The sequence below is a fragment of the Manis javanica genome, chromosome 16 (assembly GCF_040802235.1).
Source record: "Manis javanica isolate MJ-LG chromosome 16, MJ_LKY, whole genome shotgun sequence".
In the NCBI taxonomy this organism is placed as follows: domain Eukaryota; kingdom Metazoa; phylum Chordata; class Mammalia; order Pholidota; family Manidae; genus Manis; species Manis javanica.
The window spans coordinates 67875965-67903066 of record NC_133171.1 but is presented as its reverse complement, the minus strand read 5'-3'; the positions used below and the strand labels follow the sequence as shown (position 1 = coordinate 67903066).

Below are 27102 nucleotides of genomic sequence, written 5' to 3'. Positions count from 1 at the left end.
TCTGAGTCCTTCAGTGCCTTCATGCAATACACACGTGTACTTTTTTCATCTTTTAACCGCAAGGCAAAATAATTATGTAAAATAGGTTGATCTCAAGCTACATCTGAAAGAGTTTACTAAAATGAGTCAAGTGGATTTTTCCTTGGTAAGAATCATGTAGAAATCTGTGGACCTGACTAAAGTGAACATCAGAGTTTAGAGCCACCAGTCAGCTGGAAGACAGATAATTTCTCTGCCAGGTGACAGGCTAATGGCACATACTGTCTATTATTGTTTTGTTGGCTGAGAGTGACCTGTACAAGTAGGAAGCCAAAAAAGGTCCTAAAAGGTTATCTAACCTCAAACTGGCCCCAACTCTATGGCATCTTCAGGAAGTCACTTTCCAAGGAAGTCAGATCCCCTCAACCACAACCCATTCCCCAACCAAACCCAGGTTATCCAGATCCCCCAGGATGGTTGGGGTACAGAGTCCACATTCCTAGGCAAGTTTAACCTTCTTGAGCAAAGGTCAGGAGGATGAGTTGGGCCCCCAGGCAATCACATGACCTACAAGTTACATTAACTACCAGAAGACGACCTGTATGCCATGAAGGAATTCCCTGAAGTAATGGTAACAGGAATGCACCAGATGGGCTTTTCTACGACTGTTCTCATGCTACAAGATGACTATTGCAGCATTACACTAAAATTTTTCAACACAATAATTTACAATCTGAAAAGGGTTACTTTTTAAATTTAATGGGGAAAAAAAAGGCAAGTATACCATCAATGAATGACCCCGAGAGCATCTACAATTTTCTTAGTAGCACCAAACCAAAACTACCAAAAAGTCCTGAGTTGTGGTAAGTGCTCAACTGTTTGCCAGTTTGCTACTACTTAGAACCCAAAGGGCAAACAATATAAAGTTTTGTCCCACAGATGAAGTTGAAGCTAACATCTTTCTCATGAGAAACTTCAAACAGTACGATAGATGCCCTCATATTCCAAGAATTCTCCAAAAGAATTTGTAAGCCAAAGATGATAACTCCTTTATAAAGGTGACAACCTTTCTAAAGTAATGAAAAAAATTAAAATGAATTAAGCACTAAGTAGTAATAACAGTCATGTTTTGCACGTTAATTTGTTAATCCTCACAAATACTCTATTAGACAGGTGCCATCTTTATCCCCACTGTACAGTCGTGGAAACTGAGGCAGGACAATTGTAGAAACCTACAGAAAAACGACTGCTTAAGTGGCAGAGAGGAGAAACCAGGCATCGTGGAGCTAAGCTAGTTTATGCCTGTGGCTCCCAAACTCTGCTGCACACTGAAACCACCTGGGAAGCTTTAGCACTCCATCCCCAGTCTGATTTAACTGGCATGGGCTGCGTACAGGGCACCAGGATGTTAAAGGTTTGGGAACTACTAGCTCTGCGCTCCTAACCCTAAGTATTAATAGTACTGTCCCTCTTGCCCCAGAGTTCCTGCCCCCGAGGCGTGAAGCCAGGGCAAAGGTAGAGAAAGCCAAAAGGGAAGGGGCGGCGAGCCTTGTCAAGGGTTCCGCGGGCAGGCTGCGGGGCCGACAACCCCGACCTGGGAGGGGCTGCAGGAGCGCCGGGGCCGGGCCGCAGGCGTCTCGGAGGCGCCCGAGGGGACGACGGGGGCGCAGGGCCACCGTCCCGCGGGGCCGAGCGGCAGCAGGGGGCAGGGCAGGCTCGCTCCCCTCACGTGACTCTCCCTCGGGCCGGGAGGGGGTTCCCCGCGGCCCCCCCCCCCGGGCGCTCCCCCGCGCAGCCCGCCAACTCCGCCCGGGGCACGAGAAACAGCCTCCCTGTTAGGGCCGAAGTCACTTCGTGCCGCCAGACCGACACCGGAAATTTCGCTACTTTCCTTGCCGCGGCGGGGACGGGGAGTGCGGCGTGAAGCGGCACCGGCCCGGGGTAAAGGGATGAGAGGTGGCGGCGTCCGGGCGGCCCCGGCTTCCTTTCTGCCCCCGCCACGTACCCACCCGGAGGCGAAATCCTGCTGCACGCTCAGCAGCCGCTCGCGAAGGGTCTCCAGCATCGCTGCCGATGCCGCCGCCGCCACAGCCGCCCAGGGTCCCGCCGGCCCGGTCCTCGCGCCGCGCCGCAGACCCTTCCGCGTCTCCGCCCCCGCCGCGCCCACCCGCGCAGCCGCAGTGGGCCGCGCCGGCTTGGGCTGCGGAAAAGGGGCGGGCCTTCCTTCTGTGTAGCGAACTGTAGCGAAAGCGGGAGGCTCAGGGAAGCTTTCTGCAGCCGAGGCCAGGCCCTCGTTTTTCACTTTAAAGTAGCAGCGGTCTCATGAAAGGATGTTCTGAGTGGCGAGGTTCTTTCTTTGAGTGCAGTCTTTGTTTTTACGGGTTGGAGCAGAGTTGGATAAATTTTGTGCAAAGCGGGCCTTCCTGTAGTAGTCATTTCACGGACTCTGACCAGGATCTGACCCCCTGGCTTTGATCTTGGCTAGTTAACCTATTCTGAGCGGCGACTTGTTCAGTCATTGAATGACAATAATAAACTGTATCCTTACGTTTTGCTTGCTCTTCAACCTACCCCATCCCATCAGGATTTGTGTCCTTCACACCAAAGGAGTTCAGGTCACCTTTGTCAGGTGACCAGTGACTTCCGTGTTTACGTTGCCGTTTATTACCTGCCCTGATTTTTTCTCGACCTCTCAGTGGCTATCAATGCAGTTCCTTAATCACATTATTAAGACATATTTCTTCTCTCACCTTCAAGGACACCATACTTCTACTCTCCCTCCTATTTCAACAGCTGCTTCGGGGGCTGCATCTCCAGCCTCCTCCACTCTTCTCCACGAAGGCGCGGTTACTCTGTCCATTAACGTGTAAATTTTATCAAGGCACTGGTGATACCCAAATGTCTCTCTTCAACCCTACCCTCTACCCCTCCTTCAGTTTAGACCAGTTGCTTGTTCAACCTGTATTCAACAGGCAGGTCAAGTCCAAAATACTGAAAATTGAAAGTTTCATTGTTTACTTATCCCCTAACCTGCTCATCCCCTAGTCTTTCCCATTTCAGTAAATGGCACTACCATCCAGCAAGTTGCTCAAGTTAAGCCACCTGAAATCACCCATTTCCTCTTTTCCTCATCTGCCATATTAATTCAAGTGCTATCAACTCTAAATATTGCTGGCACCTGCTTCCCTTTCTCCATCTTCACTATAATGACTGCAGTCAAGGGACCATCACCTTTCACAGGGACACTGACAGGTCTCCTGATTCTACACTTTTGCCATCCCACCCCATAAATCCATCCTTAAGACAACAGCCAAGGAGAATGAAAGATTAATCAAATCAGGTTACTCTACTACTTTAAAGACTTAGTTGCTTACTGTCCCCATAAAATAAAATTCAAACTCCTTACTTGATGTCTTGTCTGAGGGTTTCAGCCCTGGGGCAAGTTAACTCTTGATTCAGTGAGACTGAAAAATGACAATGGAACGTTCTTGGGGAGAAAGGGTTTATACCCAACTTTACTCTCTCAGCGATGGCAGGTCAAAAGCTGGAATCCCGTCCACCTCAGAGTAAGTCTGCATGCAGCAAGCCAGTCTCTGCCTCTGGGCCTCTCTGCCTCCACAGCCATCTCAGTCTCTGTCCTCAGCGGTGCCACCACTCCAGCCTGTTCTCCTGCCACTGTGTCACTCAGAGCACTGGGCAGAGCACTTTTTATATAAGTAATAACGTATTGCCCACGCATGTGTAGTGAGCAAGCAGACCAGGGTCAGGTGGAAATACTGACCCTATGGACTTCCATTTTCTGTACACTTGGCATACAAAGTCCTAAAACCTGAATGCTTTCTTATACCCTATTCCAAGCAAGTACTACTTACTGTCTTGCCAATGGGTTTCAGCCCAGACAAGTTCACTATGGAGTCAATGAGACCAAAAAATGATAATGGAACATTCTTGGGGTGAAAGGGTTTATTCCCATGGTGGCCGGTCAATCACTAGAATCCTGTCCACTAAGAGCAAGTCTGCATGCAGTGAGCCAGTCTCTGCCTCTGGACCTCTCTGCACCCCACAGCCTTCTCAGTCTCTTCCCTTGATGCTGCCACCACTCTAGTCTCTGCTCTCCAGCAGCCTTGCAGCCCTGCAGCAGTGGTACCACAGTATAGCCCAGAGCACTAGGCGGAGCTCTTTATATAGAGTCAATAACAACATTGCCCACACATGTGTGTAGTGAGCTAGCCAACCAGGGCCAGGTGAGAATCCTAGCCACAGGAACCTTCACTTGCTCCACAACTACCAACCTATCATATCTTTGACATTTAAGCCACTGACCTTTTGTGTGTGTGTGTGTGTATGTGTTTCCACCTAAAGACCTTTTCACCACCTTTTCTCCAAACTGTCCCATGGCTGTCTCCTTTGTGGCATTCAGATCTCAGCTTAGGTATCATTCCCCTAGGTAGATCTTCCCTGATCAGAGAATGATCACTTCTCAATCACTCCCTATACACACCTGTTTCTCAGCTTAGTATACAGTGCTGATAATTTGATAACTTTTTAATTCAGAAAACTGTTCATTAATTAATTTATGTACACATTTATTTTAAAACCAGAGCCTGGGACTAGAATGAGACAAGTAAGGCTTTACCTCAGGTGCAAAAATTGGAGGGGAGCCACATGTAGCACAGGAGTCAGCTCTTGGCAGCTTCACTCTGGATTTGGCGAGACCAAAATATGACAATGGAGTGTTGGAAAAAGGGTTCACACCAAGCTTTATTCTCCCAGTGGTAGGTTGCAAGACTCATGTTTACATCCATGGATCTGTGCACAAGTGCCTAGAGATCAACCTTTTATACCAGCATAGACAACAGTGGCAGTGTAAGTTATGCCGGAAGGGTGTGGGGCAGTGGGCTGGGGGAGTTCTTGTTTGTGGAGTCAAAGAATGAACTTAGCAAACACCCAAGGCAGGAGAGCCAGGAAGAGGCTTTTATTTAGAGATACGGTGAGAGGACAGAGCTCCTGGCTCACACCAGTAGGCGACAAGAGAGTTGTGTGTGTTGTCTAGGGGATATATAGGCAGTTGAGAAGAAAAAGGGCTAGGGATGCAGTCCCACTCTGGTCCCCAAATGTTTATTTTTGAAGAGATACTAAGTTTCTTATCAGTGGGTTACTTTTCAAAGTTAGCTGAACACAGGAAATTTACTGCTTTGATTCTTTTCCAGGATATCAGCTTCTGTCTGAAAGCATATTAATCAAGACTGTCTGCCCTGCTCCCAAGGTGGGCTGGGTTATTGTCTGTTATATTAAGGAACCTATTTTTTTCTTTTTGGGTTTTAAAATGCAATCTTATCTTTAAGATGGAATCTTTCTTGTTTTTACTATGTTGTTTGTGACGGGGCTCTCTTGTCCCCTCCTGGCGTGAGCCAGGAGCTCTGTGCTCTTGCTGTATCTCTAAAAAAAAGCCTCTACCTGGGTCTCCTACCTTGGGTGTTTGCTAAGTTCATTCTTTGACTCTGCAAACAAGAACCCCAGCATCATAAGCATGCGTCCGCAGTAGTACAAACATTATGTAAGCATGAGGCAGCACTGCATGTGCACAGTAGGTACAGACATGAGACAGCATAGCTGTCCACAGTGGGTCAGGTTAGCAGCCTGGCAATAGTTGTACCATTTTCCCTACACCAAAAAAGCTCAGTAATCAAGATGAATAATATTTTAATACAATATTTAAAAAATCCAAAATTAGTGAAAAATATCTGTGATGAACCATGGGTAAAATTGCAGCATTTCCAGAATCTGTCACCTGGCTTTAGTCCATCTCCATATCAATATGTAATTAGATGGGCAAGCCAGTCTTATCTGGACTGGAAAGGTTGGGTGGAGCTCTCTTCTTCTGCAGCCGAGTCGAGAGAGATGTGGGACAACTGCTTGTAAGAAATAAATGGGTTTCTCCCACTTTATTTTTCCCTTTGACTGATTTCAGTTTCAAAGGTATTTTGCCCTGGGATTTTACCCCCAGAGTTACATGAACAAAATATCAAAACTGTAAAAGAAGGACAGGATCTGATAGGGCTGGGAATGGATGACCCAAGTGAGATGAGCTGCGTGAGAACAGGCCCTGATATAAAATGACCAGTCTGATTTAGCTCTGTGTCTCCAGCACCTAAAACAGTGATGGTGCACAGTAAACAATAAGCATGACTGTGTTGTAGGAATCAAATAAGATAAAGTTCTCAGCTTAAGTTGGGGGGCCCCTCTTCCCCACTCTTGAGGTTTACTCCCATGTGGAGCAAGCTCCTCACAGTATGACATTCCAAGCCTTTCCTGGTGGAGAAGATGTGACTGCTGATTAGTGAGCTGGGGAATAAAAAGCCTGACCCCATCCCCTCTTCTTTGTCTCGGGTGCAAACTTCCAACAAAGAATACTTATTCTGCTTTATAAGAACAGGAGAGGAGCCCTGTGCTTTCTGTGACTGGGGGGAAAGTCTTAATCTGAGGTTCAGTAGTAGGAGTTCTGCTTGCCCATGAACATAGCCGTGTGCTCACTGCCTTACCAGAAATGAGAGTGATCTTCCCCTCACTTTATGCTGATGCTTCTGTGTTTTGAGTTGGTTCAGACAAGGAAGAGAGGCGTGTTGTTTGTTGAGCCCTCCTCCACCCTCCAGAATCACTACCTGATACAGATTTATGTGATCAAATAATCAAATCTTTAGAGATAGAGGCTTTAGTATCTAGATTTGGAAACCCATCATAACCTACTACTATTTGGGGAAATAATAAATAATAATAATAAATAATAAATATCTGTACTTTATTTAAGTCCCTCAGCTCATAAGTTTTCAAGTTACTTATTTTCATGGATCAAAGCAGCAAAGCAGAGCAAAAGACTTCCTGTTCCTAGAAAAGAGCTTTACTTGTGCCCAATAAATTTTGTCTTGACCATTGCATCATTTATAAGTCAATGGCAGATTTGTGCTTCATTTTGGAAACACTTCAATCCCATCATGTATGATAAATCTAAAAACAGTGGAAGTTTTAAAAGTACTTATAAGAAGAAACAACTATAAAGAAAGTAACTTTTATAAAATGAAAGTAGAGAGAAAATGAGTATTGTTGCACAGTTTGTTTTGTAGGGATGATTAAGGAACAAGAAGTGAAGCATGTGACACTTGGTGTTGATTTAAGTAATCAGCCAGAAACTGTGAAAATTGATAGGCAAAATTAAAAAACAAAGTTTTTAAGTACAAGTAGAGAACAAGCATCAGTATTTAAGGCTATCGGCCTACTCTTAATTCAGCAATTGGTTGAGAACTGATTTGAGAACATAGCTAAGCACAGAGAAAGCATAGGGACAAGTGGTTGGGTGCCTGCCACAGATGGTTTAAGCCGCCACTCAGAGAGCTTCTTGGGGCCAGCAGCTTCGGCAGCACCTGAGAGCTTGTTGCCGATGCAGAATTTTAAGCTCCCCACTCCCCAGACCTACTGAGGCAGAATCTGAATTTTCACAAGATCCCCAGGTGATTCATATCCATTTAATGTGTAAGAAGCACTACACTAGGACACTTGCCAAGGAAAGGGGGTTCTTGTCTCAATAGTTCTTACAGTAGACAAAGTGACAAGTGAGGATTTGATGGAATTAGAACCAAAGAGAAAGATGCTATGAAAGAAGAAACTATAGAACCCAGAAGATTTCACACCGTTTTATTGGCAGGGGTCTTTAAGAGTAGTTGGAAAGGCCAGTTGAGTTACAGAAATCTGAGATTTGCAAAGGTATCTACACAGTGGGTTGTTATTTATAATTTAAAAAAAACTAAGATGTACATATTTTTGATATCTTTAAAGAGTTTAAAGATGCCAGAAGAAACTATTTACAATTTGTAAATGTTTCTTGTGAAGCAGTGGGTAGCTCTCTAAGAATAAAGTAAGCTATATAAAGCTGGAAAGGTAACATCAGCTTGGTATTTTGAAAAGGGAAGCAGAGACTGGAAAGCAGACAGGTGGTAGAGGGGCATTTCAACATGCAGGAGTGAACATAGAGCTCAGCTGAAGAACATAAAGGCAGAGGTCTGGGGAAGGACATCAAAGTCTGCAGGCAGAAGCTGCTAGATCAAGAAGGTAAGAACCATCTGGAGTGACCTGGGGCAGCAAAGTTGGGAGAGATCATTGTCAACAGAAACTGAATTGAAAGAACAGTGAGAGGCAGTCCAGCTGCATCTATTTGTGTTTCGAGATTTTTATCACACTGTAAAAAATGTCATCAGGTCATCTTGTCTTTTTTGCTCAGATGGAAAAAGAAAGGCACTACACAGTGCATTAGAGGAAATGAAACCTCTTTTATTTCTTGTTAATCTGTGTTTGCATCTTTATGATCTATGAGATATTCATGAACAACCAAGTGATTCATTCATCAAAGTGAAGGAACCCTACCTGAGCAGAGACCATATCTTGTACTATGACAAATAAGTGGTTTTGCCTAGAGAAAGTCTGTCTTAGAAATTATGTCTTCCAAACCACTACAGAAATCTATTCTAGTGGGACTACTTAATTGAAACCAAAAATTTTTAACAAGAATTAGTAGCAAAAAAGAACACCAGACAATTATCACCTATAGTATCAGCATAGTAAAGGCAGCCAATTGGGGGCGGGGCGGGGAATCCTAATAATTAAAAAGATTGAAGAGAATGGCAAATATTAGGTCCCAGTGCTCTAAGAGTTCCTCTCTGTTCACAGGTATCACCCATGTCAGTGGGAACTGACACTGAAGATATCCAGTAGAAACTAGACCGAGTCCTTTAAATGCTAAGTTGGTGGTTCTCAACCCTGGCTGCTCTTTAGAATCACTTGCTGGGTATTTTAAGGATACCAGTGCCTGGGCCCAGCCTCTGAAGACTGATATAAATGGTCTGAGGCCATGGCTCCTCATCCACACTGCTTAAAAATCCTCTCAGGTGATTTGAATGTACAATCAGTTCAGGACAATTGAGCTAAGCTTTTAGACCTGCACCTTCCTGCAGGGAGGCAGCAGAAATTCCTGCTAGAACAGCACCTGTGACCTCAGAATCCACTACCTGATTTCAGGATTCCAGGCTAGTCTGTCCCCACCTTCCCTAACTCCTTCCAATGGGCACTGGCCCCATCATTTTGTAACATTTGGTGCTAATTTGCCAGTCTGAGCCTGGCAGTCTGTGCCTAACACTGTGCTGGCTAACTGTGGATAAAATGAGAGTTCCTATGGCCAGGATTCTCACCTGGCTGTGGTTGACTGGCTCACTGCATACCTGTGGGCAATACATGACTGTTGACTCTATAAAAAGAGCTCTGCCCAGTGCAGAAATGACATGGTGGCAGGGTTGTAAGGCTGCAGGAGAGCAGAGCAGAGGCTGGAGTGGTGGCAGTGCCGAGGACAGAGGCCCAGAGGCTGGCTGTGTGGGATGACTGTGCAGAGGCCCAGAGAATGGCTGTGTGGGACAACTGTGCAGAGAGGCCTGGAGGACAGCTGTGCAGGGTGGCTGTGCAGAAAGAGGGGCCCAGAGGCAGAGACCAGCTTGCTGCATACAGACTTGCTCTGAGTGAACAGGATTTTAGTGACTGACCTGCCACCTGGAAATAAAGTTGTGTATAACCCTTTCACCCCAAGAACGCTTTGCTGTCCATTTCTTTGGTCACACTGAATCCATAGCGAACTTGCCCATGGCTGAAACCCATTGGCAAGACACTGCCCCCAAAGGTGCGTGTGATGGAAAGAGCTCATCTGAGCCCTGAGTGGGTGAGGTTGAGGCTCTGCCAGGAGTACCGGTGTGCGCAGGCTGCCCAGGACATTTTGTAAGGTTGGGTGCATGGCAAAGGGGGGAAAGCTCAGAACCAGCTCTGTCTTGAGACTTGGCCAGGCTTCCTGGAGCTGGAAGGCTCCTGCTGCCGTTTAGGAAACAACAGACACTCTAGGGTCCTAAGCAGCTCTTAGTAGCTGTCACTTCATAAGCCCTCATTCCCTTTCCTGGTGATTCTTACAGTTCTGTTTATTTCTGTGTCTGACTCCCTCTGCTTACATTTTTTTTTACTCAACCTCTGCTATATGACATCTACCACCTCTTCGCTTCAGTTTAACACCTCTCCCCATGTCCCTTGGTTTCTGCCATTGCTACCACTGTGTCCCTCCCTGGTGACCAGGAAGAGACTCTAGATACTTTTGCCAGTCCTTCTTTTGACAGAGAATACCTCAAATAAGGAAAGCTCTGGTACCAGACCACTTCATGCTATATGCATGTCTGCCTGTAGGCCGAGGACCAGTCTCCAGCCCAATATATTGGGACCAGGTTTCAGGGTGAACTGATATGAAACATGGGCAAGAACTTGCTTTTGGCTTTTTTATCCCAGAAGGGGATTATGAGGGACTGTTTCTTAGACCTATGTTACACAAGGGGGAAATAAGCCAGTAATAGCTAAATTAGTGTGTACTTGTAATGTTTTTGCTTGTGTTACTTCAATTCAGAGGTTTATGTACAGTAAGTGGTAAGTTTTCAAACACTGCATTTATGATGTGCTGAGACTCAGTAAGGCGAGTAGGAGAAAGTAATTCTCACGTACAAAAATACTGGTCTCCTCTGCTTTAACTAGTGTAATGTCTCTTCATACAAATGGGAAGTGAACAGATATGTTTGTTGTCTTAATAAACCATTTTAGATGCCAATGAAGAGTCTGTGGCATACGTTGAATGGTCTCTTCCTCCATTACTGGAGTTCTGCTCCGGCAGTGAGTCTAGTTACTGTGTTACACAATCCCAATTGGATACCACGTGATGGAACTTGGCATCGAGAGAGAATGAGCTAGTGAATGGAGGACTTCCATGAAACCTCAACTTTTTTGAGTAGTGCAAATATCAGGGGAGCAAAAGGACCCAAAACAGGAACCCTGTTCTTCCCCTCCTGGAGGCGGAAGTGAAGAGGAAACACTCGGCTGTTACACAGAGAGGCAGCCTGGGGAATGTATGGGAGCACATGCCATCTACTGACTCCCATTGCTTCCTAAAATGCATCCCTCAGGCCAGCAGGCTTTCTGCAAAATTACCTACTTAACAAGCCATTGTTGAGGCCCTACCTACACTAGGTACTATACTAGATGCCAGGTACATAGTAATGGTATTGATACTATCTGATATTACAGTGGCAATGATGGCTGTTATTTACTAGGAGCTTACTTGCCTCAAACAGGATTCTAAGCATTTTACACATATGATTTTGCCTGTTTTACAGATGAGGAAATAAGGGACAATATGGCACCTACTAATCGTGTGAAGAGCTTCTAGTCTAGAGACTAGGTGATCAGTGTTTTACATGTGTCTGTGACAGCCCAGACGTAGGGGACTAACCTGGACATTGCTTTGGAAGAAAGAGTCACAAAAAGGGACCTATTGTTGGGGCCTACCTGGAAATTTTAAATCCGGGTTCATCAGCACAAACTTCTAGAGTGTGTGTGATTGGTTAGTGAGGGTGAGCATCTGGCCCGGCCTTTCAGTGCCAGCTCCTGGCAAATGGCACCTGGTCATGTGGAAGCTAAAGCTTCCCCAGGAGGGAGCTGAGCCAGGCGGGCCCAGTTACACTGGCTATCCATGGTTTCCCCTGAGGCAGAAGAACCCCTCACAGACTGGCAAGATCCTGGAGGGAGGAAGCTGAGAAGACAGAGGGCTCACTAGGGTTAGAGGTAGAGCAGGGCAGAGGTGGGCCATGCCCATGGCAGGCACCCTTGTGCTCTGCCATCTGGAAGGAGGTAGGAGACAGTTACACAGTACCTGCCTGCATCCCGCTGTGGAGACTCAGGGTCAGACTGAAGTAGGGCAGGGACATGGGACAAGCTCATGATGAATTTTCCCTGCCTATGACGAGAAATGCTGAGATGTAAATATCATAGTAAGAACAAGAAGGACTCCATCTTAAAGCTAAAGATTCCATCTTAAAAAGCAGAATTGAAAAGCAAGATTCCTAACATATTCCTTGGTAATCAGCCAACATCCTATCTCAAAAGTAAGGCAAACAGTCTTAACTGATAAGTTCCCAGTGCTTGAGGGAAGCCACTACCTTGGAGAGGAACCAGATCAATAAATTTCTTGTGTTAAGTTTACCTTACAGAATTATCTGGAGGCCTCATTATAGAGAAGGACATGGTGTCTCTCACCAGGGATAGGCATTGTGAGACTGCATGACAAGCCTATGCACCCACCTAGCCCTTTATCCCATTCCTGAAAATCCTTAAAACAAAGAATCTCCAGGCTTTTAAGCATGCCTCTCTCTGAGGTTGCCCACACTCCTCTTCCTTTGAGTGGGTACTTTTAAATAAAGCCTTCTCATGGCTCAACTTCCTGCTTTTTTCTCTGGGCTCTTCCAGTGGTGTCTTTGTCTACTTGCTATTTCATTTTGTTTCCCAGACTTAAGCACAAGTCTTCACTCTGTTCTACTCCAGATAAGTAGGGAGGGGTTGCTGAGAGCTCTGATTTGGGCTTGCGAGTTCCTGTCCCCTGGATGACCCAGATGGAACTGCAGCTGTGCTACCATGCTCTTTAGTAGCCTGCTTGAAAATCTCCTTTCTTTGCCTTTGGGAAGTTCTCAGAACATAATCTCACTCCATCCAGTGCTCTGCAGTTTCCCCAAATTATAGGGTGGTGGGGCTTAGTTCCCATGCCATGCAGATTCAGGCAGACACTGGACATCAGGTGACTCTGGCTTCAGGAATTGGCTAGAGATTTGCCCTATGCCGAACTGAGTTCAATGAGCTTCCCTTCCCTCCCTCTGTTCTTTCTTACTCTCTGCTGCCTGCACCACTGCTGCCATTCACTGCTACTCTCGCTTTAATGAATTCTTTCTTTACCTACTTTCATCTGACTTGCTTGAGAATTCTTTCTAGTTTAGAGTCAAGAACCCTCCCCCATCCAGGTTGAGGTTTCTTCTAGTGCTTCACCTAATGCGCAGGGAGAGACCTCCCCAGACGCAGCTGCCCGGCAACAACATGAAAATGAGACTGTGTAGCGTGGGTGAAATGGGAGTGAACAAAAAACACAGACAACACAGACAGACAGACAATGGTTGCAGCCCCGATGTGGCGCAGCTCCTTAATTTTTATACAGCCTTTCTCGGACCTCAGCCAAGTGCTATACTCATCCTTCCCCTTTTCAGGGGGAACAGGCCAGAACACCTTGTTGATTTTCTTAGAATCTGCCCAGTAAGCAGGGCCGGTATTTTCACACATCCTCAAGGTCTCCCTATTTTCAGCGTGAGGCGTCCTGGCTTGTTTTTGAGGACAAGATATGCTTTTGTGGGCAGATAACGTTCAAGGACTGCACCCGTTGTTCTCAAGCTGGTGCTTCCCCATGCTGTGTTCAGATGTGGGGGAAGGTGCTTTCCCATTCTTTGTTCAGACATGTGAGAAGACAAAGGCCGTCCCCATCATCTCCTCCTTTCCTTAAATATTGCATGGCTGAGATTGAACATGTCGAAAGACAGGCATAACTTGAGTGTTTTGCTTCACGGTTTGTTTTCCTTGGTTCCACCAGCAGTAGACTAGGAGACGAAAACATATTGGTAAGAACAAAGTTCCCAAGCTAAGCATAGAGGAAGCAAAAGCACTCTTAATCTGTGATACAAGGTTAAGGTCAGACAGCCCTTGAGCTATTCCTTTAAAAATATCTTCTCCACTTAATTTGGGAAGCTCTTGGGTAAAGGTATTGATTATTTGAGTTTCAAGTTCTTGTATTCTCACGGATGTGTTTTTGTGTCCCCAAAGAAGATCTTTTATCTTAGCCCATTCTGATGACGTATTATATGGGATTGGGGTTACACAGAATTGAGTGGAATTCCAATCACATCTCAGTGAGAACCGCATAGTAAGTACACGAGTCTGGTCTCCAAGCCAGGAGACTGTTTGTTGAAGATTTTGAATATCAGTTTCCAATTGAATATCAATATCATGTTGTTGCTGCCATAATAAGTGAGAATTGTAATGCCAAGTTTGCACAAAATCTGCTGTTTGGAGACTTTCTTGTAGAGCTACTCCTGCTACTGCTGCTGTAGAAGCAATAGCTATAAGTCCTAAAACTACAGTTATAAGTGTTCCTACAAAGCGCTTTGTTCTATGAGTGAGGTCAGTGACTATGGTATAATTGTGTTATTCCAGCAGACTCGCTTCAAGGGCGGGTGAGATTCACTGGGAGACAGAGTTCTGTCCATGCGTGAAGCAAATAAAGGCTCTGTGAACTAGAATTTAAAGTTAGAGAAGCATTGATACAAGTAAAAAGCTGACACTCTGAGGTGCAATTTAAAGATCCATTCTCTGGGTGCCAGGTCATGGAGCCCTTTAGAAGGAGAAAAGGGAATCGTACTCATGCCTGGACATTTTTAGTGATGTTAGTATGTAAATGTACTTTAATGGAGTTATTCTCATATGACATGTTTCCTCTTCACATCTTATTAGGTTCAATGGCTGCAAGTAGTTTCCAGATATGTCTTTGAACCATCACGGATCCATTCAAATGAGGCAGGGGGGAGTCAGCCCTGCCTCATGCCAAATAATAGTTTCATTAGCCTGGGCAGAGATGCCGTGGTTTTCTTTATGCCACTTGAGAGGTATTTGGGAAAATTTTCTTCTAAAATCACCATGAGGGCTCCAATCAATAATGGAGAGAGATTGATTATTTGCTTCTGTACTGGATATTAAAATCTTTGGGTTATGCCCTCTACATTGGGTCCTTATAAAATGAAAAATCTCAGCATTTACTTCAGGAATTGGGTACAAAGAAACAAGTGTAGGGGGGTGTCTCTCTGTGGTACTATTTCCTACTTTAAAGCTTTTTACAGAAAACAGAAAGGTATTGCAGTGCTCGCATGCTCGCAGTGAGATGAGAATGATTGTTATCTGAGACCCCAGGCCTTGTGTAATGTTTGAAGACAATGAGATCCCTTTCCAACCCAGAGGGAAATACCCTCTGCCCCTAAGGGGAAATAACAATAAATGTTATTTCCTCCAGCGGGTTTCCCCGTCATTGGGATGTGCAGGCAGAAGAGGGTCAAAAGGTCCTGGCATCCATTGTGTTTCATTCGTATACACTAAAACCTCAGGGTTTCCCCATGAGATAGCCTGGAAAAGAGGGCAGTTTGGGATATAGGCCCAATATACATGATCTGAACCTACCTGACATGTGACAATGGCCATCATCACCAAAAAGAGGGATGAAGGTGTCAATGTTTGGCCTGCTTGTTGAACAATGTGTTCGCCTTCTTGGATGAGCTTCTTTAACTGCCCCCAGGTGGGGACCGAAGCCTGTCTAGTTCCCCTAGTATGAATCTGAGCCCTGACATTGAGGTCTTGGAATTCTCATAGAAAATCTTCATCCCTACTACGTTTGGTCATAGTGCAATTTCAGGCATTTGCTAGGTAGCCACTCACACTGGTTTCCTGTGGAAACATAAGCATAACCACATCCCCAATGTAAAACATGTCCAAGGAGCCATTGTCTTTCCAGAGTCCTGTAAGACAGGTTGGTAAACAGAAGAATGAGTAGTTGAGGGGGTAAAATGTGTTCCTGCTGCTGAAACTTTAGGGAGCATATTCCAGTGATTCAAAAAATTGAGAGTAAATAAAACTTTCTATATGTCTATGGGGTCATGGTAGTAAGGGAATCTCCTGTATCTCCCCCCCTGTGGTAATGTAAATAACCTTTAAATGTCCTATTGGCACGTTCAATAATGGCTTGACCTTGACTATTAAAAGGGATGTCAGTAAGATGTTGAATATGATAGTGTTGTAGGAAAGTGGATAACTTTTTAGAGGTGTATGCAGGGGCATTATCAGTCTTCAAAGTTTGGGGGAGACTCATAACAGCAAAGCAGAATAACAAATGCTGAATGATGGTATCGGCTTTTTCAGAAGATGAAGGGGTCACCCACTGAAAATGAGAAAAAGCGTCAATGGTGTGGTGAACGTAGCACAGCTTCCCAAAGGTAGGGAATTGAAAGACATCCATTTGTCAGATATGGTTCCTGTAAAGACCACGGGGATTACATCCTGGTGGGAGAGAAGGGGTGTTAAGGGATTGACAAATAGAACAAGAGCGGAGGATATCACGGGCCTGTTGGCATGTGATATGGAACTGAGAACATAGACCATGGGCATTAGTATGATGTAGTGCATGTTCCTCTGTTGCTGCTTGGATAGTACCTATTAGGAGAGAATCAATTTTAGCATTTCCGTAGCTAAGGGGACCTGGAAGAGAAGAATGTGAACGAACATGAGTGATGAAAAAAGGTGAAAGGCAATGGAGAATAAGTGACTGGACAGCACAGAAGAGTGACGGGTGGAAAGTAGGTTGTGAAGAAAATGAAGGGGGCAAGTGTGTAAAAGGCAACAGGGACACAGTATAAACAGCATATTGAGAGTCACTGACAATATTAAAAGGGCAGGGAAAATCTTGAAGAGCTAAGAAAATAGCGAACAATTCGCTCTGTTGTACAGAGGCATATGGAGAGAAACAATTTGCTATTTATTCTCTGACCAATATCCAGCTTTTCCAGAATGTGAGACGTCAGTGAAAAGCGTAGGGCCTGTTACTGGGATTGAAGCAATGATGGTGAGAGGCACCATTGGGTGAATCTTTAAAAAGAAAAATAGTTTGTTAGGAGGATAATATTGTCAAATGTACCTTGAAAATCAGCACAGGTGATCTGCCAATTAAGGTGGAACTCAAGACACTGAGAAATTTCTGAGGAGGATAAATTAGAAATAATTTGGGAAGGATCGACACCTTGAAGTATACGACACTGATGACAACCTTAAAGAATTAAGCAAGCAATTCTATCAAGATATGTCACCAGCCATTTGTTTTGTTTGTTAGATAAAAAAAAATCCACTCTAAAAGACCGTGAGGTTGGCCTAGCGCAGCAGAAGGTGAGTGAGGAGTATGGAAAATGTATAATGAGAGAGGATACGAGGGGTCTAGGCGTGAAAGAAAGACTTCTGAAATACGTTGTTCAACAAACTGGAGTTCTTGTTCAGCTAAAGGGATAAGGAGCGAGGGCTATCCAACTGTGGGGCGCCCTCTAGAGTGTGAAATAGATGCTGCAAAGCATAGGTAGGGATGCCTAAGGAGGGACGTAACCAATTAATGTCACCTAAGAGTTTCTGGAAATCATTCAAGGTCTTTAAGTTGTCACATCTAATCGAAGTCCTCTGAGGTTTGATTTGTACATCCCCTAGAATGTATCCAAGATAACGTATAGGAAGGCTTTGCTGTGCTTTTTCAGAAGCTATACATAAGTTATATAAGGACAATTGAGATAGAAGATATTGATAAGCTTCCTGTTCCATATGTGCAGCTAAAAGAATATCATCCATGTAATGATATAAGAGAATTTGAGAAAATTGTTGTATAATTGGTGAGAGGGCTCTGTCTACAAATTCTTGGCATAAGGTTTGGCTATTGAGCATACCTTGAGGCAGGACACGCCACTGATATCTGGCTGTGGGCCTATTATGGTTATATTCAGGAACAGTAAAAATGAATTTTTCTTGAAAGGGGGTATTATGATTAGCATGCATAATGTGGGGGGTGGGAGAAAGGGGAGGGCTGTGCAACACAGAGAAGACAAGTAGTGATTCTACAACATTTTGCTATGCTGATGGACAGTTACTGTAATGGGGTTTGTGGGGGGGACTTGGTATAGGGGAGAGCCTAGTAAACATAATATTCTTTATGTAATTGTAGATTAATGATCACAAAAAAAAAGAAAGAAAAGGGGGATTACTCCCTGATAGGATAAAACTAACTGCAAATCAATGATTAATGCATGCTTTACATATCCTTAATTTTGATCTTTTAAAGGGTGTCAGATGATCAGCTATGAAAGTATATTTTTCTGATAATATTCCTTTATCTTAAAAAAAAAAAGCAGTTCCTGTGTGGTGATCTCCAATAGTTCTTCACAATGGTATAAAGGTCATATCAAAGTGTGGGCAAAGGGTTTTTTGTGTTTATACAGAAGATCAAAGCCTAATTTGGCTACCCAGAAAATGAATTAAGATACGATATAAAGAAGAACTTCCAACACCAACATTCTCTGGAAGAGTCATTCCAGATGATGATCATAAAAAACTTCAACAAAGATCCTGGCACTGTTGCAGTTGTAGCTGCATTCATCCCACCGGTTCCTGGACTCGCCATTGAAATGAAGAAGGAGGTATCTAAGCTGGCCTGTGCATACAGTAAAACAACAAATTTGACTGGATCTATACTGTTGGAACTCAACTGAGAATTAGGAGAAGTGCAAGTTGTAGCACTCCAAAATCGTGCAACTATAGACTATCTACTGTTAAAAGAACATATGGGATGTGAACAGTTCCCAGGAATGTGTTGTTTTAATTTGTCTGATTTTTATCAAACTATTCAAATTCAGTTAGACAATATCCATCATATCATTGATAAGTTTTCACAAATGCCTAGGGTACCTAACTGGTTTTCTTGGTTTCACTGGATATGGCTGGTAACTGTAGGTATGCTTTTGTTATGTAGCTGTATTCCTATTATGTTAATGTGTGTATGCAATTTAATTAGTAGCTTAAAACCTATACATGCTTATGTTACTCTACAAGAAGATATGTCAAAGAAATAATCAATCTTCCCATGTTTTCTTCCGTCTGCTACTTCTATAGCTTTTCTTCTTCCTTCCTAATTACAATCCTTTAGTAGAATTCATGCCTCATATAGAATTTACTGAGCATCATAATTCCTCCAAGTGGTAAAGATGCCTCAAGACAAATGCTGGGCATAGAAGCCACAGGGCATAAATCTGCAAAGAAGTAAAAAGCTAACCTTTTCAAAGAATATTGCTTCTCTCTCACTTACCAACTTTACATTTCCCTGTATGGCCCCGGAAGATGACTGGTTAGCCAGAGACAGGTAAGATTCCTCAAGGGAGGAACAACCTAAGACAGGCACAGTTGCAGGGGGACCATCAGGTGAGAAATTGGGGATCAACAGAGGTGAGGCTTAGAACCTCACCCCCCCCCTGTTTTGAGAGAAGTCTTCTGCATCCATGGATATTTTGTTGCCCTTGTCTAGCTTGGATTAATACTTAGTCTATAGGCACACACCTGATCATCTACATTTACCCTCTTACAGCACTAAATTATGTTTTCCACCTTTATCTTGCATCTACCTACCACTTCAGCATTTTATTAAAATAATAATAATAATAATAAGGGAGAAATGTGGGATTCACATATAAATCAAGTATAAAAATCAAACGAATAATCATATCTGACTTGACTGTTTATAGTTCATGATGCATAATCAAAACCGAAAGTTTCTGTGATATAACTGCCCTTGCACTGTTCACCATGTAAGAACTTATTCACTATGTAAGAACTTGTTCGCCATGTAAGAACTTGTTCATTATGCTTCAGAAGATTGGAGACTGTTGAGAATTAGGCTTGGGGTTGATTAATGATTGTGCATTGAGTCCCCTATACAAAATTTTATTGTTGTTAACAACCATTTGATCAATAAAAATGAGAGATGCCCTCTCAAAAAAAAAAAAGAATTTTTCTTTATCTGAGTCTTGTAAAGGGATGGTAATAAAACAATCTTTCAAATCAATCACTAATAAGGGCCAATCTTTAGGGATCATAGAGGGGCAGGGCACTCTTAATTGTAGAGGACCCATAGGCTTAATGCACTTATTAACCTCTCTTAAATCTGTCAAAAGCCTTCATTTGCCACTAGCCTTTTTTTATAACAAATACTGGTGAATTCCAAGAGGAGACAGACAGTTCAATATGTTGAAGTTCCAACCGTTCCTGAACTAAAGATTTTAGAGCCTCGAGTTTATCTTTTGGAAGTGGCCACTGCTCCACCCAGACAGGTTTATGTTGGACCCATTCTAGCTGTAACACTCGAGGGAACAGGTGGGCAGTGGCCTTTAGTTTAAAGGTTTTTGTGTAAGATTTATTTGTGGTGGATTAGCATAGGTGAAAGGATCAAATCTCATATTCATCATGTTATTCTTGGCTTGTGGGGACAAAGAGGGAATATTAAGAAAAGCTCCAAATTGTTTAAGTACATCTCGGCCCCATAGATTGATGGAGATATCCACTATATAAAAAGAGACAACAGCCATTTGTCCCTCTGGCCCTACACATGTCATGGGTGAGGAGCTTTGAAAGACATCTCGAGTATTTCCCAACCCAGATAAAGTAATTTTCACTTTTTGTTTGTCCCATGATGTAGGCCCTGCACTTAAAGAAATAATGAAGACATCAGCCCCAGTGTCAATTAGTCCTAGAAATTCTATATCCTGTATTTTTAAGATCAGAGTGGGTCTCTGATCATTAATTAATGTTTCCCAAAAAATTTTCTTCCCAGTACTACCGAAACCACCACTTTGGGACTGTTCTATTCTTGGGAAGGTTACATAAGGAAGAAGCAACAATTGGGCTACACACTCTCCAGGGAGAATGTGTAGTATTTGGGAAACACCTGCCATAATTTTAATTTCTCCATTGTAATCTTCATCTATCACTCCTACATGTACAAATAATCCTTTCATGGTGGAACTGCTACAGCCAATAATCAGTCCCACAGTATTTGGAGGGATGGGACCAAAGACGCCCGTTGATAATTTGTACACTCCTCCACTGGGGGATAAAGTATAATTTTGTGCAGAACTAAGATCAGCAGCAGCACTGCTGAGGGTGGCTGCCCGTAGATCAGACACTGTCAATTTGGAAAATCACTCATTTGGTGAGCCACCCCATTGCTGACAGGGAAGAGAGGAGATCCTGTATTGCTGTTCTGTGGGGCCCAGGACCGAGGCCCCACCACACCGTTTCCCAGTGGGGGGAGAGGTTGCCATCCCTGTCAGTGTGGGATCTACATTTCTGAGTCCAATGCCTCCCTCTCCCACAGCATCTACCGAACCCTAAAGGCATCTTAGATGCTTTTTGTGAGGAATTATATTTTTTGCTCTTGCAGTCTCTTTTTATATGTCCAGGTTTCCCACAATTAAAACAAGTTGGCTTAGGAGTACCTTTCTGAATTGCAGCAGCAAGAACTTCAGCTTGATAAGCAACTCCACCTATTAGCACAGGCTGGAGCGCTGCTAGCTTTTAACGGGCAAAGCGCTTTCTGACACTCTGTGTTCGCATATTCAAACGCCAATACCTGAAGAAATGTGTTAGCTGCAGGACTATCTCCTAAGCTGCGGAAAACAGCATCCTTTAAACAAGATAAAAAATCAGTATATGGTTTCAAAGGACCTTGGGTGGTTTTTGTGAATGAAGGGGCTATCTTTCCTGAGATTTCAATTTTCATCCATGATTTGAACACTATGGACTTCACCCAGGTTAAGGCCAAATCACTAAGCCCAGCTTGAGCTTCCAAGGAGGCAGGAAGCCCCGTCCTGGTGGGTTCAGACTCCACCGGACCAGGAGGTTGCCAAGCTGCATTCTTCGTAGCTTGTGAGGTAGCTTCCTCATACCACCAACTTTTTAACTGTAACCATTGTGACCCTTCCAAAACAGTTTTACAGATATTTTCTCAATCCAAGGGTAGGGGCAAATTTTCTGCAGAAACAGTATTAAGTAGGCCTAATACAAAAGGAGATTGGGGACCATAATTTTGGACGGCTTGTTTTAACTCTTTCAAGACCTTATATGGTACTGGGAGATAATGTACCTCAAGTCCTCCTTGAGGGAATTGAGCATTATGAGGAATTGCTCGTCTAGTGATTGGGAAGACAGAAAAGCTAGTGGGTGTATGATGAGGCAGAAGGAGAGACAAAATCAGGAGGTGGTGGAAGATCTTTATCACAAGCACCAGGACCAGGTCCCTTGGGGACGGTAAAGGAACATCCAATCACCAGCAGTGGTGGCGGAGGCGGGAGAAAAGTGGGAAAGGCAGAAAGCAGCAGAGCAGAGGGTGCAAGCCTGGGGGGGGAGTGGCAGCTATTGTCAATTTTTCTATAAACTCTGTCAATATACAAGTGAGCTTCTGAATGTCAGAATGAGAGGCAGAGACACACTAGAACTATTGTCTTCCTGATCAGACTCACCCCCACCTTCATCAGGGGGAGGTGGCAAACTCAAAACCTCCGGCACATCTTCATATAGAGGACCACACTTATCAGAGACAGCAGAGCGAGCATCTCTCTCAGAGTCCGTGTCTAACAGCGGTAAAGCTTGAGAAATAGAGCTACAAAGGGACCACAAAGTAGCAGGTACTGTGTCCCCCTGTTGATGAGCCTGGCGAAGAGTTTTGACAACCTTACGCCAGGCTTCATTATTTAGTTGCACCTCTGACTGAAAGGGAAACCAAAAGCAGTATTTCCGGACCCTGGCAAATAAATCTTTCAACAGCTTGTCTTTGGCAGTTACACCAAGAGAATGCAGAAGTCCTTGTATTAGCTGTTGATACTCCCTCACAAGGGAGGGAGAGTTACCCATTAGTACTCCCTGTTCCTTCCAGAAGTTCAACTATCGTGTTGTCGTCTTACCCGAAGTTGGCCCCTTCTGGGTCCCAAATCACCCCTGGTGTCCTATCTCCAATTTCTTCAGGGTTGTGGAGTCCTGCCCCACAGTGGATTTGTTCGTGCCCCATGTGGGTGCCAGATGAAGCGAGCCGCTCATGTGGGTGAAATGGGAGTGAACAAAAACACAGACAACACAGACAGACAGACAATGGCTGCACCCCTATGTGGCGCAGCTCCTTTATTTTTATACAGCCTTTCTCGGACCTCAGCCAAGTGCTATACTCATCTTTCCCTTTTCAGGGGGAACAGGCCAGAACACCTTGTTGATTTTCTTAGAATCTGTCCAGTAAGCAGGGCCGGTGTTTTCACACATCCTCAAGGTCTCCCTATTTTCAGCGTGAGGCGTCCTGGCTTGTTTTTGAGGACAAGATAGGCTTTTGTGGGCAGATAATGTTCAAGGACTGCACCTGTTGTTCTCAAGCTGGTGCTTCCTCATGCTGCATTCAGATGTAGGGGAAGGTGCTTTCCCATTCTTTGTTCAGACATGTGAGAAGACAAAGGCCGTCCGCTTCAGACTGCCCTTAATGGGAAGAAGAAAGACACTTCCTAGTGCAAACAGGAATAAGAGACCCGGGAGGATGGGTGCTGAGCCCTGGATAGGAGGGGATATAGGCTCTGGCTGGGGAACTGTCTATCCTGTTGGCCAAACTGAAATGCCCAGCTTCTGTCTGTAATCATAGACAGCGGGCCATCCCTAGGTCAGTCATTCAGCCTTGCTTCCTCAAACTCTGGAGGACTAAGGCACTGCCCATCTCACTGCAGGAGGGCAACCAGCATTTGAGTCACCTTCACGAAAACAGGATCTGAGCAGGGAATCACACAGACCTGACAATATTTAACCATAGAAATAACCTTTCTGGAGTGCCCAGCCTCAGGAATCAGTCCCACAGCCTCATCTGACTTTCACTGGGTTCACTCTTTGAGAAAGGATTTTCAGATGAAGTTGGCCTCCCTTCTCAAGGTCTGCAATCATTTTACTAGGAGGTGCACAGAGGAGCAGGTCTTCTAAGAAGAATCGTTTGTGTGATCTCTTAGAGTTATGCAGAAATGCAAACATGAATCAGCTATTCTAGAGGAAGAGTGTAACACATTTTGGTAGATGGATCCTAAAGGTTGTAGTGAGGAGGTGCACAAATTTACAAAGAGTCTGTGGAGCTTCGTGAAAGGGCAGATATAGAAAGCCTAACTCCCTCACTTTCAAAGTCATCTAATTTCACAAAACATCTCTGATAAGTCAAAGTGGTCTCACTGAGGTCAGGTGGCAGAAAGATATCAGACCAGAGGGGCCCAAGGGAAACCATTTTGGAGGAAAGGGACGGAGAAGAGGTTGGAGAAGAGAGGTTTGTATTGTTCACCTGGGCCCACAGCATGGCCTAAATCCTTTTAGTAAAGGGCTACTTCAGGCACAGTGAAGCTTGTAGGGGAGGCATGGGGGTGGAAATGTGTGTATGTGCATATGCGTGTGTGTGCGTGCGTGTGTGTGTGTGTGTGTGTGTGTAACAAAGTCACAAAGATGACCTCATTGGGAGCCCAGAATGATTTTGGCACGGAACAACCAATATCTAGCAGTGAATCTGTATTTTGACTTCAGCCATTATAAAGAAAGTCTGACTCCTTGAATTGAAACAGTTTCTGAGTTCTTAGATTCATTATGGGAGGCAGAGAGGGAAGGAAATATGGAGGGAAGCAAGCCATTCAAGTGAGTTGGAGGCTGATTTGAATAATAGTGTTTCCCCAAGCTAGTGAGGCAGGATACTCTGGCATCTTGGAGTTTAGTGTGGAAGGAGTGGTAAGTCAGACACGTGTTACTGCTCCTGTGCCCCCTTGTTTGTTCTCCTGCAGAGTAGTCTGGGAAACACTGACTTCTTTCTCTTTTTAAAGTAACTTGCCTCCTCTTAGGGAGCCATAAACCATGCTGTCATCCTCTTTTAATACAGAACATCTCCACTAAATGTTTGTAATGCTGTATTGCATTTTCACTATTGCAGCCCTAAATCAAATCAGACCTGGGAGCTTTCCCCAGATGGAATTCAGCCAAGGACCAGAGCCAGCCTGAAAATTGGTCTTCTTTTCTCTTTTCACTGTCATTTCTTCATATTTTTTTGCTTTTGAGGCAAGTGCATATTACCCAAGCCTGATAGTATGTTTTGAGTGGGAAGAGAGTTTCCATTAACTCTACCATCAGTAAATTTAACCTCTGATGTAAAGTCTCAAGTTCTTTGCCCTAAAAATAGCTAGAGGTTAAAAAGGGAGCAGAAAGTGAGCATCAGTGTCAGCTGTGGTTTCAACCATCAGGAATCTGCTGATGTTAAATGCTGATAAGTTCTCATCCTACCCATGTTTTGTTTTCATATCCATTCTGGGGGGGCTATGTCCAGGCACACCATTGTTTCTCCCAGTCAGAATTAAGCCATATAAATAGCAGTGTTAGTGGGGGCATTTTTCACCCTCTCAAATGTTTTGGAATATCAGCCGACTTTTCCCTGGAAATTTGATCTCATGCAAATTTTTTGGAAAAGACAACAAATATTCATTATAAGCTTCCTGCCAACAAACCCAATATAATGTACATAACCAACTTTTTGTAGAAATGCAAATCTACAGTGGTTTATGCTAAATATATCCTACTGAAACCTTAAATCCAGCACTTACAACAGTACATCAAAGTCTCTTGTTCATGTTTCACAAAACTGAAATTTCCAACATTCTTAAACTACACACACACACACATTATTTAAAGAGACTGAGATAGAAGTAACTCACAGAATTCCCTGCAATGGCATTCAGTAGCTTTTATAATTTAGATTTAATGGAGTCAAGGGAGTCTGGATTTTTTAAAAACTTAGTTTATTGCTACCAATTGATATTTTAGTTCTATGCCTTCTATTAATGCCCAGCAGTAAAATTAAGTTATTCATTTCCAGATGGTACATTAAGGGCTCAGTTCTTGATCATGACTTTAGCTTATGTGTTCATTTGACACATAAATAACTTCAGACAGTTCCACTATCAGTAGCCAATTAGTCACTTAAGAAGAACATAAACTATCTATTTTTTGTGATCTGAATCATTTTAGTAACCCTGTGGTACATTTGCTCTCTCAGCCAGGAGGTTGGCATGCTTCTTCACAGCAATAAGTTTTTTTGGAGTGCAAAGCTAGAATGATATGTAGATAGATATGAACTAATGCAGTTCTCCCATTGCCCAGGTAAGAATATTGCTGCTGCTCATGAACAGCAGCTGCCAGCTGCCAAAAAAAGCCCTTTATCTGTACTTTATTTCTTAAATCTACAGTGTTTGCCAATAAAGAAAGTTGAGGCACAGAAAGATTAAAGTCATAAACTGGATATTAAAAAATTGTCAATCTACAAAACTGGACTAATTTTTGGCTTAACTTCTAAGAGCCATCTCAAGTCTCTGACTGTTTTTAATGAACCTCTTGATTAGCTGTATAGATGAATTAAGATCAAAATACCATCAGGCCATATTCTCACCTTATAAATATTTTGAAATTAATAGAGCAATAAGATAAATTAACCGAAAGAGTCATGCTGTTACATTTTTTTACATTGTAATGTGATGGGCATGGTTTTCTTGAAACTGGCATCACACACACCTGTGTGCATGTGTGTGCACACATACACACGTGCACACAGAGTCCAGACCAACATAAAGTTCCACCCTTGGCACCTTCCCTCCTGGCCCATGCTCCTTTGGTCCTCCATGCAAAGGAAGATGCTCTGAGCTTTCCCTTTTGCTTTCCCTCCCTCTTCTGGTTCAAAGTTCTCCCAGAGTGGGAGGGCAGACTAAGGAAAGGGGAGAGATATTTTGCTAACCGGGCATGGCTATAGTCTCTGCCAAGGGCCCTGAGGTCCCCTCCCACCCCCTGCCCCCTGGAAGTCCTGACCTGGGTCATCTGAGTCCTCCCTTTCCCCTTTGGCCTCTGGTTACTGAGATGCCTGTGCCTGGGAGACAGCACTCCAAAAGGGACACCTCAGAGAAGCTCCCCAAATCTCTCATCACCTCCAGGAGATTGTAGGGTACCCCTGAATTTGTTAAAGCCTTTAGTCTGTACTCCACAGAGGTATGGGATCTGAGCCAGTTAATCAGTTGGACTAAATAAAAATGGGAGGCAGACATGATAAAAATCACTGTGCATCATTCAGGCTTAATCAGATTACATGTGTGAGAGATGGATGTTTGCTTGATGATGGAACTCCACAGGCAAGACCACTCAGAATAAACCCAACCAACAAAATCAGAGTATAAATGACATGTTGTAGACTGCCGAATCTAGGAAAACTCTGTGCTTCAAAAGTTTCTAACTCAGTGTTGAGAAATCCAAGATGTGTGTTTCCCCCTGCCCCCAATTGAAAGGTTATGAATGGTGATCTGATTGCAAGCCTTTACTATAGAAGCCAGTTTAACCCCTAATATGGCCAAATGACAAACAGGAGCCTGAGTTCTGGGTCTGGGAGTGGTGGGGGGGGGGGGCGGCAGGGAAGAATGTCCTCTGTGGAGAGGAGGAGAAAGAAGTGCTTCTCCCCCTTTCCTGGATTCATGACCAGCCCTA

The 27102-nt window shown here is 43.9% G+C and overlaps 1 protein-coding gene and 1 long non-coding RNA gene across 6 annotated transcripts in view; both read right to left on the bottom strand.

Annotated features, from left to right (window-relative positions):
* DTNBP1 (dystrobrevin binding protein 1) overlaps nt 1-2149 on the bottom strand; it is a 149856-nt gene extending 147707 nt beyond the window's left edge. For 2 of the 5 annotated variants that reach the window (XM_073225158.1, XM_073225159.1), the window contains exon 1: nt 1989-2147. In XM_073225158.1, the coding sequence (XP_073081259.1) occupies nt 1989-2044 (56 nt within the window). In that variant the 5' untranslated portion in view covers nt 2045-2147. Of the gene's footprint in view, nt 1-1984 lie in introns of all 5 variants that reach the window. The other 3 variants (XM_073225160.1, XM_073225161.1, XM_073225162.1) reach the window with 3 other exon arrangements.
* A 10883-nt stretch (nt 2150-13032) lies between these two features.
* LOC140846820 (uncharacterized) lies at nt 13033-22684 on the bottom strand. Its single transcript, XR_012126263.1, has 2 exons — nt 22494-22684; nt 13033-13514 (listed from the first exon to the last, which is right to left on the bottom strand). It is a non-coding gene; the product is annotated as an uncharacterized lncRNA (long non-coding RNA).
* Between the last annotated feature and the right edge of the window lie 4418 nt (nt 22685-27102).